General features: G+C 42.3%; 1 protein-coding gene across 2 annotated transcripts in view; it reads right to left on the reverse strand.

The window, feature by feature from the left end:
* The window catches only part of bckdhb (branched chain keto acid dehydrogenase E1 subunit beta), a 372,243-nt gene that overhangs the window by 338,785 nt on the left and 15,139 nt on the right, over positions 1 to 18,319 (reverse strand). For both annotated transcript variants that reach the window (XM_068026695.1, XM_068026696.1), the window contains exon 3: positions 6,296 to 6,364. In XM_068026695.1, coding sequence (XP_067882796.1) covers positions 6,296 to 6,364 — 69 coding nt within the window. The remainder of the gene's footprint in view (positions 1 to 6,295; positions 6,365 to 18,319) is intronic.

Below are 18,319 nucleotides of genomic sequence, written 5' to 3' on the forward strand. Positions count from 1 at the left end.
CACACAATCCACAAAGTCAGAAATGATTATACCAGTCAGTCATGTGACTACCCTGTTGGCTAACTTGGGGAGTTTTAAATTGGAGAGACAGTGTTTGAATTGGCAGAAAGCTCTTTGCTCCTGGACTGAAAAGAACTTTCCTGGCTGGCTCGTCACAGCCTCTCCTGTACGCTCCGATCTCTTTCTCACGGAACTCCAAAAACCTACTGAAGACACATGAACCCCAAGAGAGAGAAGTCTTCTACAGCGAACAAGGTTTAAGAATAATACTGGGCCTCAACAGATCTAGTTACAAGCAAGGACTCTACAGTGAGCTCAAAGACCCGTGACAAAAACTCTTCAGATATTACCTTAAACATTTCCACTCTAATTCTTCTGCTCTTTTCTGTCCCTATCTGCATGTGTATATTGCGTATGCATGCTAGCGTGGGTGAGTCATGTATCCATAGGTGTTAACCGAATTAAAGTTTACTCATTTTTTTTCTTTAAACCAAAGAAAGCCTGTTTGTGCTGGTTTCTTTGTCTCATAATTGGAAAGCGATGAACAAGGATTCACCAAGGATGTGTTTAAAATTAAACCCTGTTACAGCAAGACCAGGTGAAGGCAGAAAGGGAACCCTAGACCTCTTTCTCACCTGGTCGTCACAGAAATTTGGGTGCTAGCGTCCGGAATTTTACCCACAAACAACCGAGAGAAATTGGAAGTGGGAAGCCAAATTGTTCCCAATCAAAAAGGAGCAAGATTAATACAGGTTTTCTTGTAGTTGTGTGTGATTGAATACTAACATGTCTGCAACTGTAGCTAATAGCTCTCCAAGCCAGGGCAAAGTAACTTGGGATAGGTTAAAAGCACTGTCTATGGTGGAGTTGAGGAAAATGGCTGAGCAGTGTGGGTCACTGCATGTGGCAAGGCTAGGAAATCTGAACTCCGAAAGCTTGTGGTCAACCATTTTCCCTTAAATCTGAAGAAGCAGAAACAGTGTAAGAAGCAGACTCTGACATGGTATTGTCAGCAAAGATACAATTGGAACAAAGGAAACTTGAATTAGAAGACAGGGAAAGAGAAACAGAGAGACAGGAGAGGGAGAAAGAAAGAGTCTTCCAGAAGGAACATGAAGAAAATGAAAGACAGGAAAAGGAATGAGAGAGAGAGAGAGAGAAAAAGAATATTCCAAAATTCAATGAGTAAGATGACATTTGTGTGTCCTTTGAGAAACTGGCAAGGCAGCTAAAATGGCCAGCTGAAACCTAGTCTCTTTTACTACAAAGCAAGCTAGCCAGAAAAGCCAATGAGGTTTATTCCCTGTTGCCAGATCAGAGTTCATCAAATTATGAACTGACAGAAAATGCTATTCTCGAGGCATATGAATGAGTACCCGAAGTCTATCGCCAAAAGTTTAGAACCCTCAAAAAGCAAGGTAATCAAACTTATCTGGAGTTTGAAAGAAGTAAGCAGCTGGCTTTTGACCAGTGGTTGAGGGCTGTCAAGGTACAGCTTAGCTATGAGAATCTCAGGGAAATAGTTCTGTTAGAGGAATTTAAAAACTCGCTCCCACTCTCCATAAAGTCCCACGCAGACAGAACCAGACAAGCGGCCGTTATAGCTGATGAGTTTGCTTTAATTTATAAGTCAGTTTCCCAGGGGAGAACCTTTTCTAATCACCCCCACAAATCCGAAAAGGACAAAGAGTGGGAAGGTGATAGAAGCCCAGGCAGTCCTGGAAGAGAAAGGAAAGGAGGAGACACGGGGGCCCTCCTCCAGCCGAGAAGGAAGGTGCTGTAAGCGAGAGCGAGACCCGAGACCTGGATCCTTCCATTGTAATAAAGCAGGGCATTTAAAATCTGACTGCTGGAAACTAAAGGGAAAACCGGTAGGGTTAATCAGGGCACACCCGTTCAGTGCAGAGGAGAACCTGATGGAAAACACAGCAGAACAAGCTGTAGCTTTTACTGCAGCAAGAGTGATACCCAGGAAGTCGACCGCTGCAAGTGCAGGATAATTTAATAGGATTCCTGAGGGTTATCAAGGTTTTATGTCTGAAGGGAAAGTAACCCCATACCCCTCGAGTGGGGCAAGCAAGCCCATAGTAATTCCCAGGGACACAGGGGCCACTAGATCCCTTTTACTGGGAAAAGACCTGACCTTTCCCTCAGAGAGTGCAGTGAACACCAAAATGGTGGTGAATGGTATTGGAGGGCAGTGTATGCCTGTACCTGTACACCGGGTGCACCTGGAGTGGAACCCAGTTTCGGGACCGGTGACGGTAGGGATTGTCCCTAATTTGCCTGTGGACAGGATTGACCTGGTCCTAGGTAACGATCTGGTGGGGGCAAAGGTGGTAGCACCACCAACACCCCCCCCCTCCCCCGCCCCAAGTCATGAAAGAAAGACTGCAGGAGGTCAGAGAAACAGAACAGTGGCAGGAGACGAACCCCTGCAGTTTCCCTGAATGTGTAGTGGATCAAGCCATGATCAAACCAGCTCCCCCAGAAGGTACTGAATTAACACTGCAGGCAGATGACCAGGTCTGTCGGTCTGAGACTTTTAGGAGACCCAGGGAATGAATTAAATGGATTTTCCCGAGCTGAGGTTCAGCGAGCCAACCCAGTATTGCGAGAGTTAACACAGGCTGCCCAATCTGAAAGTGAAGCACAGGGAGTCCCTGATTGCTACTATTTAAAGAATGAGGTGCTGATGAGGAAATTGAGTTCTCACAGACCTGACAGCAAGGATTGGATAGTGGTCCACGAGTTAGTGGTGCCACAGAGGTACAGGAGAGAAATATTGAGAAGGGCCCACGAGACTACAGTGGCTGCACATGTGGTATACGAAAGACCAAAGCCTGCATAAGACAGCAGTTTGACTGGCCAAAACTCCACAAAGATGTGGTGGAGTACTGCAGGAGTTGCCACATGTACCAGGTTGAGGGGAAACCCCAACCTATAGTGAAACCTGCACCCCCAGATCCTGTACCAGTGTTATGAGGACCCTCCAGCAGAGGTGGTGAATGATATTGGAGGGCAGTGTATGCCTGTACCTTATATTAACTCCTCTTCAACCAAGTTTTATCTAATTATTCCAAAATTGGAAATATACAATTATAAATAATGAAAATGAGTAACCAGAGAACCATAGACAAATTACAGCCCAGAAGGAGGCCATTCAGCCCATCGTGTCTGCACCGGCCAAAAAAACTAGCCACCCAAACTAATCCCATCTTTCAACACTTTGTCCACAGCCTTGCAGATTACAGCACTTCAGGTGCATGTCCAGGTACCTTTTAAATGAAGTGAGAGTTTCTGCCTCCACCACCGTTCCTGGCAGTGAATTCCAGACACCCACCACATTCTGGGTGAAACGTTTTTCCAAATGTCCCCTCTAATCCTTCTACCAATCACCTTAAGTCTGTGCCCTCTGGTAATTGACCTCTCTGCTATGGAAAACAGGTCCTTCCCGTACACTCTATCTAGGCCCCATATAATTTTGTACACCTCAATTAAGTCACCCCTCAGCCTCCTCTGTCTGAAGGAAAACAACCCTAGCCGATCCAATCTTTCCTCATAGCTGCAACTTTCAAGCTCCGGCCATATTCTCGTAAATCTCCTCTGTACTCTCTCCACAGCAATTATGTTCTTCCTGTAATGTGGTGACCAGAACTGTACACAATACTCCAGCTGTGGCCTAACCAGCATTTTATACAGTTCCAGCATTACATCCCTGTTTTTGTATTCTATACCTCGGCCAATAAAGGAAAGCATTCCATATGCCTTCTTCACCACTCTATCTACTGTCCTGCCACCTTCAGGGACCTATGGACATGTACTCCAAGGTCTCTCACTTCTTCTACCCTTTTCAATATCCTCCCGTTTATTGTGTATTCCCTCGCTTTGTTTGCCCTCTGGAGTCTATAGTTATCCTCTTCGCTATCAACTACAAGGCCAATTTTTGTGTCATCAGCAAATTTCCCAATCATGCCTCCCACATTTAACTCCAGATCATTAATATATACCACAAACAGCAAGGAACCCAACACCGAGCCCTGTGGAATGCCAGTGGAAACTGCTTTCCTTTCGCAAAAACATCCATTGACTACTACCCTTTGTTTCCTGCCCCTGAGCCAATTTTGGATCCAACCTACCACATTCCCCTGTATCCTATGGGCTTTCATTTTACTGACCAGTCTGCCATGTGGGACCTTGTAAAATGCCTTACTAAAATCCATGTAGACCACATGCACTGTACTACCCTCATCAATCCTCCTTGTTACTTCCTCAAAAAACTCAATCAAGTTAGTAAGACATGACCTCCCCTTAACAAATCCATGCTGACTATCCCTGATTAAACCGTGCTTAAGTGGCAGTTTATCCTGTCCCTCAGAACTGACCAGCCTATAATTATTTGGCCTATCCCTCGCACCCTTTTTAAACAATGGTACAACGTTCGCAGACCTCCAATCCTCTGGCACCTCGCCGTATCCAGTGAGGATTTGATGATGATCCTCAGTGCATCCGCTATTTCCTCCCTGGCTTCCTTTAACAACCTGGGATGCAATCCATCCAACCCTGGCAATTTTTCCACTTTCAATGATGTCAGACCCTCTAGTACTTCCTCTCTCACTATGCTCATCGTATCTAATATTTCACACTCCTCCTCTTTAACTATAATGTCTGCATCGTCCCTCTTCTTTGTGAAGACAGAGACAAAAAACTCATTAAGAACCCTGCCCGCATCTTCTGCATCTACACATAAGTTCTCTTGTGTACATCTCTGATGGGCCCTAACCTTTCCTTAATGTACTAATAAAACATCTTCGGGTTTTCCTTCATTTTACCTGCCGATAATTTTTTATGTCCTCTCTTGGCTTTTCTAATTTCCTTTTTTATTTCACCCCTGCACTTTCTATATTCCTCTAGGCTTTCTAAAGTATTAAGTTTTTTGTGATCGTCATAAACTTTCTTTTTCTACTTTAACTTACCCTGTAAGCTTCTAGATAACCAAGGGGCACTAGATTTGGCCATACCACCCTATATCTTTGTGGGGACATGTCTACACTGTGCCTGTAGTATCGCACTTTTGAATGCCTCCCACTGGTTTGCCACTGATTTTCCTTCAAGTAGCTGTATCCAGTTCACCTTCGCCAGATTACCTCTCAGTTTTCCAAAATTTGCCTTCCCCAAATTTAGAACTTTTACTCCTGTTTTATCTTTATCTTTTTCCTAAAAATAACTATTATGGTCACTTTTTCCATAATGGTCACCCACTGTTACTTCATCCACTTGCCCAGCTTCATTACTAAAGACTAAATCTAGAATTGAGCCTCCTCTCGTTGGGCTTGTTACATGCTGGCTAAAAAGTTCTCTTGAATGCAGTTCAAGAATTTTGTGCCATCTGTGCCCTTCACACTGTATCTCAGTTGATATTAGGGTAGTTAAAATCCCCAACTATTATTGCCCTATAGTTTCTGCACTCAGAGATTTGCCTACATATTTGATCTTCTTTCTCCCTCTCACTATTTGGGTGTCTATAGTACACTCTGAGTAGTGCGGGTGCCCTTTTATTATTTCTGAGAGCAACGCATATGGCCTCATTTGATGAATCATTTAGCATATCATCCCTTCTCACAGCTGTTATTGATTCCTTAACTAATAATGCTACACCCTCTCCTTTTTTATCCCCCTCTCTATCCACCTGAAAACTCAAATCCAGGTATGTTGAGCTGCCATTCTTGCCCCTTTTTAAACCAAGTTTCTGTTACAACAATGATATTGTGTTACCCTGTGTCTATCTGTGCCCTCAGCTCATCGGCTTTATTTACTATATTCCTTGCATTTAAATAAATACTCTTTAACACTGCAAAATTCCTGTGCTGCACACATTTTAACCTTTGTTTCTTCTGTCTTTCAGTCACTTGCTAATTTTCTGCCTCCCGTTCCCTGCCCTGAAATTGTCCCATCTGAAACTGTCCTCAGGTTCCCTTCCCCCTGCCAAACTAGTTTAAACCATCCCCAACAGCACTAGCAAACCTTCCTACAAAGATTTGTGTCCCAGTCCTGCTCAGGTGTAGATGGTCTTGGCTTATACAGTTCCCACCTTCCCCAGAACCAGTCCCAATGCCCCAGAAATCTGAAGCCCTCCCTCCTACACCATCTCTCCAGCCACGCATTTATCTGGTGTATAACGATTCAAATAAACCACAAGTATATCTTGCAGTTGTGAATGTCAACTGAACTCCTTGATGGGTTTTTAGATTGTAACACACTTACAAGTAAGCTATATAGAAAGTACATAACTTACCATATTTGTCCCTGAGTCCAACTGTACACCGGAAAACTCCTCCAAAGGCAACGTCCTCTCCAAAAATCACTTTAAAAGCAATAAAAAAACTTGTTAAAGTTACACTGATTAACAAAATAACCAAAATGGCAAAAAAGTGCATTTGGACAAAGATAAAAGAAAAATCGTGAATATTGGTAATCTGAACTAAAGTTGAACCATCGCACTCAGAACCTATCTAATCTATCTTTTCTCTTAAGTTAACTGACCTATAATATCTTTTTGGTATTTTCTATTTGTACTTAAGAAAATGTATACACATAGTTATAGGCAGTAAAAGAGCATTCGAATTATAAGCCCTGTCTCAATGGTAGCACTCTTGCCTTTCAGGCAGGAGGTCATCAATTCAAGTCCCATGTTAGACTTGAGCACAAGATCGAAGTTAACATTCACGTGCAGTAGAGGGGGTGCTGCACAGTCGAAAGTGCTGGCTTTCAGATGAGATGTTAAACCACATGGACGTAAAAGATATAAGGCACTATTTTGAAGAGATCAGGGGAGCCCTCCCAGTGTCCTATATTTATAACTCAATCAATGTAACTAAACTGATTATTTGGTCACTATCACATTGCTGTTTGAGGCAACACGCTGGGCTGCATTTTATTAGTGCGCCGCACTTTTTTAATTAATTCCTGGGACGTAAGCACCCCTGTCTAGGCAGCATTTATTGCCCAGCCCTAACTGCCCTCGAGAAGGTGGTGGTGAGCTGGCCTCTTGAACCGCTGTAGTCCATGTGGGGAAAGTACACCCAAAGTGCTATTCGGAAGGGAGTTCCAGGATTTTGACCCAGCGACAGTGAAGGAACGGCGACATAGTTCCCAGTCAGGATGGTGTGCGGCTTAGAGGGGAACTTGCAGGTGGTGGTGTTCCCATGCATTTGCTGCCCTTGTCCCTCTAGTTGGTAGAGGTCACGGGTTTGGAAGGTGCTTTCTAAAGAGCCTTGCTGCAGTGCATCTTGTAGATGGTACACACTGCTGGCACCGTGCATCAGTGGTGGAGGGAGTGAATGTTTGTGGATGGGGTGCTAATCAAGCGGGCTGCTTTGTCCTGGACAGTGTTGAGCTTCTTGAGTATTTTTGGATCTGCACCCATCCGGGCAAGTGGAGAATATTCCATCACACTCCAGACTTGTGCCTTATAGATGGTGGACAGACTTTGGGGAGTCAGGCAAGTTACTTGCCGCAGAATTCCTGGTCTTTGACCTGCTCTTGTAGCCACAGTATTTATATGGCTACTCCAGTTCAGCTTCTGGTGAACGGTAACCCCCAGGATGTTGATAGTGGGGGATTCAGCGATGGTAATGCCATTGAATGTCAAGGGGAGATGATTAGATTCTCTCTTGTTTGAGATGGTCATTGCCTGGCACAAATGTTACTTCCCACTTATCAGCCCAAGCCTGGATATTGTCCAGGTCTTACTGCATTTCTACACCAACTGCTTCTGTATTTGACGAGTCGTGAATGGTGCTGAACATTGTGCAATGATCGCCGAACATCCCCACTTATCACCTTATGATTGAAGGAAGGTCATTGACGAAGCAGCTGAAGATGGTTGGGCCGAGGACATTACCCTGTGGAACTCCTGGAGCTGAGATGATTGACCTCCAACAACCACAACCATCTTCCCTTGCGCTAGGTAGGTCTCCAACCAGCGGAGTTTGCCCCGATTCCCATTGACTCCAATTTTGCTGGACTCCTTGATGCCAAACTCGGTCAAATGCTGCCTGATGTCAAGGGCAGTCACTCACACCTCCCTTCTTGAGTTCAACTCTTTTGTCCATGTTTGACCAAGTCTGTAATGGGGTCAGGAGCTGAGTGGCCCTGGCGGAACCCAAACTGAGCATCACTGAGCAGGTTATTGCTAAGCAAGTGCTGCTTGACAACACTGTCGATGTCACCTTCAACCACTTTACTGATGATTGAGAGTAGACTGATGGGGCGGTAATTGGCCAGGTTGGATTTGTCCTGCTTTTTATGTACAGGACCTATATGGGCAATTTTCCACATTGCAGGGTAGATGCCAGTGTTGTAGCTGTACTGGAACAGCTTGGCTAGGGGCGCGGCAAGTTCTGGAGCCAGGTCTTCAGTACTATTGCCAGAATGTTGTCAGGCCTCATAGCCTTTGCAGTATCCAGTGCCTTCAGTCATTTCTTGATATCACACGGAGTGAATCGAATTGGCTGAAGACTGGCATCTGTGATGCTGGAGACCTCAGGAGCAGGCCGAGATGGATCATCAACTCGGCACTTCTGGCTGAAGATTGTTGCAAATGCTTCACCTTATCTTTTGCACTTAGGTGCTGGACTCCCCATCATTGAGGATGGGAATATTTGTGGAGCCACCTCCTCCTGTCAGTTGTTTATTTGTCCCCCACCATTCACGACTGGATGTGGCAGGACTGCAGAGCTTAGATCTGATCTGGTTATTGGATTGCTTAGCTCTGTCTATTGAATGCTGCTTACGCTGTTTGGCACGCAAGTAGTCCTGGGTTGCAGCTTCAACAGGTTGACAGGACATTTTGAGATAGGCCTGGTGCTGCTCCTGGCATACTCTCCTGCACTCTTCATTGAACCAGGGTTGGTCCCCTGACTTGATAGTAATGGTAGAGTGGGGTACATGCTAGGCCATGAGATTACAGATTGTGGTTGAGTACAATTCTGCTGCTGCTTATGGCCCACAGCACCTCATAGATGCCCAGTTTTGCACTGCTATACCCAATCAAAATCTGTCCCATTTAGCATGGTGGTAGTGCCACACAACATGATGGAGCATATTCTCAAAGTGAAGATGGGACACCGTCTCCACAAGGACTGTGCGATGGTCACTCATACCGACAATGTCATAGACAGATACACTGCGGCAGCGTGCTTTGAACTCGGCGACGCTTCCATGTCGCTGAGCCCGAGAAATTTCGCTCGGGGCTCATTTAAATGCACGGCGCGGAGCGGCTGCCCCCGATGATGTGGAGGGGGCAGCCACCCCTTACCCGGCAACAGCGACTAGTGCCACCGCGCAGGCGCCATTTTTAAAGGGCTTCAAGGCCTTAGCAAAAATTGTAATTTTTAAAGATCTATGACATTATGACTTTTCATCTGCTTATAAAAAATAATTCGAAGATGCAGGCCCTTTCCCAACCCCCCGCCCTAAATGGTTTTTTATATTGCCTTATGTTCAGAAAACTTATTTTATTCCCAACCTGAACATCCCCCCCAACCTTCTCACATTGCTCTTCAACCCCTTCCCACCATCCCCACAGCCAATAAAATGTGTTTTACCCGCTCCCCCCACCGCCCTGATAATTTTACTTGCCCCCGCCCCCCCACCCCCAAGTGTGTCGCGCCTCGGAACTCCAAATGAAGTTCCGAAGGTGCGAGATGTGTGGCTGGTGGCCGTAAAATCGGCATGGGACAGCCATCGGGACCAGGTGAGTTAATTTGCATTTCATTTTAATTAATTTAAATATGTAAATGAAGGCCCCACTGCCAAGCGGCCGGGGGGGGTGGGGGGGCCGCACCAAGGCCTCGCCGCCACCGGTAAAATGCAGTGGAGCCTTCATAGCGTCGTGAGTCACGGCGAGCCACTCCCACAAGTATTTTACAGGCCTTTCCGCCACAACCCCCGACGTTGAGGGGCTGGTAAAATTCAGCCCATTGTGTGCAAATTAGCTGCCACATTTGTAACATTAAACAGTGACCACAAAAGTACTTTATTGACTGTCAAAAAACGCTTTGTGACCAGAAGTCTTGAAAGGCAATATATACATATGCAACGCTTTCTTTCTTTTACGAAAAGCACCCAGGATTCTTCTTCAGAAAGCAAGGGCAATTTGTTTGTTGAAGATGACATCACAAAATCTTGCATATAAAGAGGATATCTCAGACTAAAAGGCAATTTCATGGGCAGTTGCAGATTTGGCTAAAATTGCCACTGCAGTGGAGTTAGTCATTATAACCTGAAAAGAATATTACCAAGCATAGGATGGAATGGAAATCGTAGCTTTACTGCAATCAATCATGCCTAATATCTGTAGAATTCCAGAACATAGTTAAAAATTGCCTTTACGCATGTCAAAATGGCTATATTTCCTGCCTATGATCCTTGGAATAGTGAAACCTCTTTATAAGATTTAACTGCATGAGACAGACCACAGGCATGATAGAGGGAGAGAAAAGCATGATTGAAAAGGAAGGTTTTAATGAGGTTTCTGAAAGCAGGTGGGGGTGATGCAGAGGAAGTTATGGGAGGTGAGGGTAGAGTGTTTGAAGAAGCAGTTGTCAATGCAAGAACAAGGAATATGTTGGTGTCATCGGAATGAAAGCTGCATGTAAGAATTGATGGATGAAGACATCACTGGTGTAGACGGGGATAAGGCTGTGGTGGGATTTGAAGGCTAAGGGCAAGATTTTAGTCAATTCACTGAGTGCAGAGAGCCATTGAAGCTTGGCAAAGACAAGGCAATGGAGTTACAGACTTTCATGCAGACAAGAAAGCAGCCATTGAGTTTTGGATGGGTTGTGGTTTACAAAATCCGAATTTATGCAAAGTCTTATTAAGACACCCCACGACACTGCACAGAAACATTAGACAAAAATTGACACCGTGTCGAGGAAAGAGACATATGACCAGTGAGCAAACCTTGGTCAGAGGTGGGTTTTAAGAAACACCTCAAAAGGAGAGAGGTGGATAGGTAGAGGGAGGGACTTCCAGAGATTGATGGCTGAAGATACAGCTGCCATTAGCGAGGCAAAGGATGTTGGGTTGCACAACAAGTCAGAACCTGAGCAAGGCAGAATTCTCAGAGGTTTGTTGCATTTGAGGAGGTTAGAGAGATAGGGAGGGGCAAAACTATGGAGGGATTTGAACAGAAGAATGAGAATTTTAAAGTTGAGAATTTGGTAGGCCAGGAGCCAATGTGAGTCACTAGCACAGGGGTGACAGGTCAACGAGTCAGGATAAGGGCAGCAGAGTTCTGGATCAGTTTACCCGTATGGAGTGTTGAAGATGGGAAGCTCGGCAGGAAAGCACTGGAATAGTCAAGTCTGGAGGTAATGAAAGCGTGGATGAAGGTTTCATCAGCAGACGAGGCTAAGAAAGCTCCTCACATTTGCCGTTTCAGGTGAAAATGATAGGAGCAGCTGAACGGGTCAAAGGAGACGGTTTGCCATTGTGGAAAGGAAGCTGGGAGTTTGAGTACATAGTTAAAAAGGGAGCCAGGGACAGTCATCTACAGTGGTGAGAGCAATTGTAAAGGGATTCAAAGCAGATAGGAAAAAGTGGGTAGTGTAGAGAAAAGGAAATCATCAGAATGGTTTTATCAAAGATAGATATCTTTGAGGCAGATGATAAGATTAGGGGATAGCCATCAGTGGGGAATTGTACGTGGAAGGTGAAACTCAGTAAGGATGGAGGTGAAGAGAAGAGGCAAGATTAATTTATTTGAAGGTTGAAATCATCAAGGATGAGAAGCTGTTCCATGCAGAGGGAGAGGGGAAAGGAAGATGATTTCAGGTAGGAAGAAACAAACTGGAGAGGATGACGCACAAGAAAGATTTTGAAGGAGAAATGAGAGAGGTAGTAGAGAATAAGGTGGCTCGAAGGAGGAAAAGGTACAAGAGGGTTAGGTCAAGATGGTACCTAAAAATGAGAGCCAGACGGTTATTCATTCCCTCCATCAGTTGCCTTGATGCTTGTGGCAAGTGATGGGATAGACAAATAGAATGGCGAGACCACCTCAATAAGTCACTATAAACCAAGTATCAGCAAGACTCAGTAGACAGGTTGGCTCCACTAGGAAAAGATCCTTAAGAAGTAGACATTTTAAAAGACAGTCGTAATGCATGACATGTTTCTGGGTTGTTTGCACCTCCTGGTTTACAACTCAATGCGCTGATGAGTTACTGCCTTATAATAGGGATGCCCCACTTACTGGAGCTCAGGGCTGGATTTATAAGCTGTGAAGTGCTTTGGGGCATCCTAAAGATTTGAAAGGCTGTACACAAATGCAAGGTCTGCCTTTCTTTCATTGCATTGCTTATTTTGATTTAGGAGTAGACTCCAGTGGCCATGTCAGGAGAATAAGAGAATAAAGTTAAATGACTACTTCATTGTTTTTTATTCTGCACTCGATAGTGGCTTTAAGTCTTAAGATCAGAAACAAACATTAAACTCTATATATACAGCTTTCATGAGAACAAAATGTGTAAAAGGAATAACATTTATAAAGTTGGGTATATTTGAGATTTAAGATAATTCTCTATATTACCAATATTTTCCAAATGTAACATTTTGTATTTAAAAATGCAGAAAATATCAATATTCCCACCCTTTTGTTGCTGGAAATATTCACAAGAATTTCTAAGAATAATGTAAACATAGTTACGACCAAGGCAGGAGGAGTGCACTGTCTTTCTCTAGTTCCACTTCTCCACAGGTCACAAAATATATTTAAATGTTTACCCAGTTACCAATTATATACTCTATTTTATTTCAGAGTAAAATCCACCAACCAGGTTTCTTTAATAAACAACAAAATCAATTTATTATAAAACAAGACTTATTGACTAAAGATGCAAGGCATTAACACACAGATTGAAATATGAAAGTTCCCTTAAATTAGCCCAACACACACGCACACAGGTTAAAGAAAAAATAAAGAAATTTTCTCTGCAGAGATCTCTTTACAAAAAAAGACCAAAAAAATACTTTGGCCGAATACTTGTTATTTCTTGAAGGAAAAGGATAAGATATGGAATGATGTCAGTTGCCCCTTTTCTGGCGTAGTCAGCTGTCACTGGGACCTTTTTGGTGCAGTTCTCTTCAGACGACTTCGAGAATTAGTCTGGCAAGCTTTCCAGGAGAAATGCAGCATCAGGGGTTTTAGCTATTCACACACTGGTTTATAGAGGTGGAGAAAGGATGAACTGGTGTCTTCTCTCTTAGCAGGCTGACCCCTAACTGACTCAAAACAATATTCAAAGCGAAACCAACACTTAACCACCATAAATCTTGACATGTCACTTCTCTGTAAACAACTCCCCCTGGTCACCAAGGCTTTTGTTGTTTACTTAGCTAAAGACAGGTGACTTCCAGTAAGTGTGTTTCTAAACCAAATCCCAAAGTCCTTCCAGTGTCCTTTTTTTTAAAAAAAAAAGTCCAGCATCTATATATCTTCAGTCCTCTAAAAGAATCAATTTTCACAATTTTAAAACACAAGTCTTCACAAAACATTAAAAAATGGAACTACTTTCATAACATGAAATATGTTTAAAAATTCAAATAAAAAGTGTTAAAAGGTACAAAAACTTGATGAATGTTATCATTTAAATCTGCTTTTAAATAGGTGCCGATCTTTAAACAAAATATTTAAAATACAGGCTAACTCTCAATGATCAAACAAATTGCTGAGGGTTAGTGAAATGCTAACTATTTACTGCTGAGTGAAACAATTTTTTTTATAGTGATCTGGTAAAATGGCAACCATTTTGAATGGGACTCTTAATTAATACTTTGCTATAACTTCTGGAAACATTTCCAATTAACAGAAAGACCGACCAGTTACAAAGGTTGTTGCCTGCAACCCCCACCCCTTCTAGTCACTTCCGAGAGAGTCAAGAATTGCTGATTAACTTGTGCTGGTTGCAAATAATAAAATGTTAATCAATCAGCCATGCACTTACTCAGGGTTTCAGAGAAGCAGAGGCAGAGAATGAAATGTACATATTTGTGTGTGCAGCTGTAACATTTAATTTTCTAAGAAAACACTTTTTCCAGAAAACTGTACTTCAGTGTTTTGTAAGATTTGAGAAATTTACAACATACAGTGCTACGAGATACTACCTTCACCCTGCTAAAACACAAGAATCCGCCACCGAACAAAATCGTACAATCCACCCTGCCCCAGTATTGCCAAATTTCCCTTTCACAGTACTGTAAGAACACAAGATTTCCCCCTGCCCAATGCTGCCAAGTTCCAAGACCATTTCCCCTGTGCTAACAAAGCCCAAAATCACCTCCCAGTTCTGCTAAACTGCATGGAAATCCCCAGTACTATTAACCAACAGGTACATGCCTCCAATATGGAACATGTTGCATACCACTTAGTTGTATATTCTTGTATTGTAAAAAGATATGGGATAAAAATTAAATGCACAGATAAATGAAAATAAAATAAAGGCCACATATTATAAGCATGAAGAATTCCACTGATTGATTTAACAAAAATTATTTTGCCAAATTCAATCTCATATCCATACAAAACTGATTAAAAAAAAATCTCAGAATACAAAGTAATAAAACTTATTCATTCAGTGTAAATCAGTGGCCCCAATAACACATGGCCTAATGCTCCTATTATTATAAGATGGAATATTCTCCACCTCACCATGAGCAACACAACAGTGGCGCAGTGGTTAGCACCGCAGCCTCACAGCTCCAGCGACCCGGGTTCAGTTCTGGGTACTGCCTGTGCGGAGTTTGCAAGTTCTCCCTGTGTCTGCATGGGTTTCCGCCGGGTGCTCCGGTTTCCTCCCACCTCCAAAAGACTTGCAGGTTGATAGGTAAATTGGCCATTGTAAATTGCCCCTAGTGTATGTAAGTGGTAGGAGAATGGTGGGGATGTGGTAGAGAATATGGGATTAATGTAGGATTAGTATAAATGGGTGGTTGTTGGTCGGCACAGACTCGGTGGGCCGAAGGGCCTGTTTCAGTGCTGTATCTCTAAAAAAAAACAACAGATCATCTGGTTTACAGTATCATAAATTTGAATATAAAGGATTTATTTATCAGGTGTTACAACAGAGAAAATTTGCTACTGTAGTATTTTGATCTAGTACCTTTCAACAAACAATTTTTGCACAAAAATGAAGCCAAGTTGTACAGCTTCCTTCTACCACATTTTATTGGTATTTTAACTGCTGTGTAGTAACAGTTTTTTACTGAGGAAGCAGGCGGAACTGATCAGCTAAAGCTGAATTACTGCAAAGAAAAAATCTTAGACATCAGTAGATTTAATTTATTCTGTTCTAAAAAAAAAATGCCAATTATTATAAAGTGTGGCAGACTTCACAGCAGTCTTCCAGAAAGTGAAAAAAAAAATCACCAATAGCCTACACAACAGTTTCCACAACTTAATGGCTTTTATTGCAATCACTCATCTGTCAAATAAAAATCAGTTAAAAATAAAGTGGGCAGAATCAAAATGCAGAGTAAAATTGCACAAGTCAGCACAATGTGCAAGTGTACCATACGAAGACTTTTTTTACACTTTTACCTTAAGCTGATTTTTATATTATGATCCTGTAGGGTTTTTTTTTGGGAAGAATGTGGTGTGCGTTTAAGGCAGGAAAAGAGCCTGCTCTTTAAGGCAGCAAGCTCTAAAGACTAAGTCAAAGAGTGCATTCTCCTTGCCTTGGACACAACCACTTGGAGACTGAAATTCAAAGGGTGCATTCTCGTGGCCTTGCATACAGCCACGCAGACTGAGCATTGGGAGATACATTTGTTACAATTCAATTTTGAACTGGCTTATAGTGCAAACAGTCTGTTCTAACAGGGGACACAGACAGGTATCTGTGTGTTATCACCTGAAAGAAGAGCTCTTAGCCAATTTAAACTGAAGGAAGGGAATTCCAGTATGTTTATTATTCTTTTGCAAAATTCTAAAAGTCAAGCCAGAGATCTCTGATAATTTAAACTGAAGGAAGGGAAGTTAGACTGTGACAATCTTTTATCCCTCAAAAATTCTAAAGCCAAATTGATTCATTTAACAAGTGTTGCAAGTCGTTAATTGTTGCAATTCATCGTTGGAGAAGGAAAGCATTACTTACTGCTGGAATTGGACTACGGACTGTTCTAATGTTGAAGAATCTTTGAAACTTTTACCCCATCGGATGGCTGTGAGGACTTCAAGCAACATTGGACTGTAAATTTGCAAGGACTCTAATTTTTTGCTATTTTAAATGTTTATGTCTTAGTAATGTTTAAGAATTTAGTTTTTCTAAATAAACAGCTAATTTGTTGATTTAAAGACACTTGGTTTGGTTAACTCATTCAGGGGTTAATAAGTGGTACAATTTGACTGGGTCTTTCTTTAATTTGGAAAGTTTAAAATGATGTGTTAATTCAATCCCGTCTCTCCACAGATTGCCCAACAGCGCGTTTCTCCCACCACAATCAGAATCATATATTTTGATTGGGGGCTTTGACTGGAGCAGTCGGTTGTAACAATATGCCAAAAGACGTGAGCAGAAAAAACTACTGAGGTGTAACATCAGAAGTAGGCAGGCTGGCTGCAGCGATGTCTTTTGGTCTCGTTTGTGATGTCCTTTGTAAACAAAGAAATTGCAATTCTACTAAATGGAAGGGAATGGTTACTGGACGTAGCTTTTAAAACAAAAAAAACTGAATTTCAGAAAGGAATTTTTTTCTCAAAGTATTTTTTTACGCAGTTACAAAATGAATAGGGAAATGTGCAACTAATTAGATCACAAGGCATAATCCACTGTTGATTTCTTTCAGCTCATTGGTGGGAAGTCCTACTTTTTCTTTTAAAGTATCTAATGTTACAAAGGTTTTTTTGTACTCAGAACTTGGAATTCTCTGTGTTTTAAAAAACTGAGAAAAAGATTTTTCCCAGTGAAAGACATCTGCAAATAATTGGAATTCCTGCCATGTTTTGAAAGAAAGTTCAGAAAAAGAGTTGAACTTTATGAGTCCTTTGAAAGGAAGTTGAACTTGCACAAGGGCAGGAAAGCCAGCAATTTCAAGGAAACCACAGGGTTTGACAATTCTTCAGAGCAGCCTTTAAGAGATGGGGGAAGACACTGTGTCTGGACGTGTGACCATGTTCAGGAAGATTCTTTTTTCACCTTGACCCTTTAAAAAGCCTGTGAATTGGACAAAGGGCAGAAATTTGAAATCTTTGCTTAAGCTGCCTGGAACAAGAAAGAAAAGACCCAGAAAAGTGTTACCTCTCTCTGTGAAGGAGACCTGCATCTCTTGAAAAGGAATCCTGCATTTGAAAGGTGGCATATTCCTGTTACTCCTGGTCTCTGAAGAATTTCTGCATCCAATGAGATTCCTGCTGCTCCTGTATTCTAGGAAATCCTGAAATCTGAAGAATTCTTCTACTGCTAGACTGCTGCGTGAAAATTCAAGCAGACCTGCTGCTACAGCCCTGATGGAAAACCTATGAGACACCTGCTGCAATTACATTGCCGTGAACGCCTACCCATCACAGACTGCTTATCAACCTCACCTGGTGAGACTTTGAGTGGCATCCGACTATTCGACTCTGAGACACCTCACTGTACTGAAAACATCCTACCAAAACGTGATAAATTCAATTATTTTTATTATTCCTTCTATTCCTAAGAAACAGCTGTAAACCAAAAATCCTTTTTCCCTGGGTAACTGGTTACTTTTTGAATGTATGTGTGTCTGCATGAGGGTTAAGGAAATAAGGGTTTTTTCATATATAGATTTATCTCGTTAGTGGTTAAGACCTATTATTTCTTTTCTCATAAAATAGTGAATGTTGTTGTTTAAAGAACCCTGGTTTGGTATGCTTTATTCTGGGGGGAAAATACAGTGTTTAATTTGGCTATTCTTTAGTAGGTGGGAAGCTTTATTTGATATGCTGTGAACTGTGGAGTAGTGGGACTAAATTAACAGTGCATTACTCCCGCTTGGTCATAACACTAGGGAGGAACATTTCAAGCAGCTCCCAAACCAATTTATATGAATATCTTCCCTACTCTGGTTTACTTTTGATCACAAAGCTCTCTTCGTAACAAAGTAACCCGAGCAATCGTGCCAATCCATGAAGTCTTAAAATTCTGTTGTAATTTTCCATGACGTAAATAAATTATTTTCAAAATGATTTATTTGTTTCTGTTCATCTATCCATTTCATTAATGCTTCCATATTTTCGTTCATTAGCATCTTTTAATCTGCTCACTTATTTTCAGTTGTTTATTACTGGCGGCAC

The sequence above is a fragment of the Heterodontus francisci genome, chromosome 3 (assembly GCF_036365525.1).
Source record: "Heterodontus francisci isolate sHetFra1 chromosome 3, sHetFra1.hap1, whole genome shotgun sequence".
Classification (NCBI taxonomy): Eukaryota; Metazoa; Chordata; class Chondrichthyes; order Heterodontiformes; family Heterodontidae; genus Heterodontus; species Heterodontus francisci.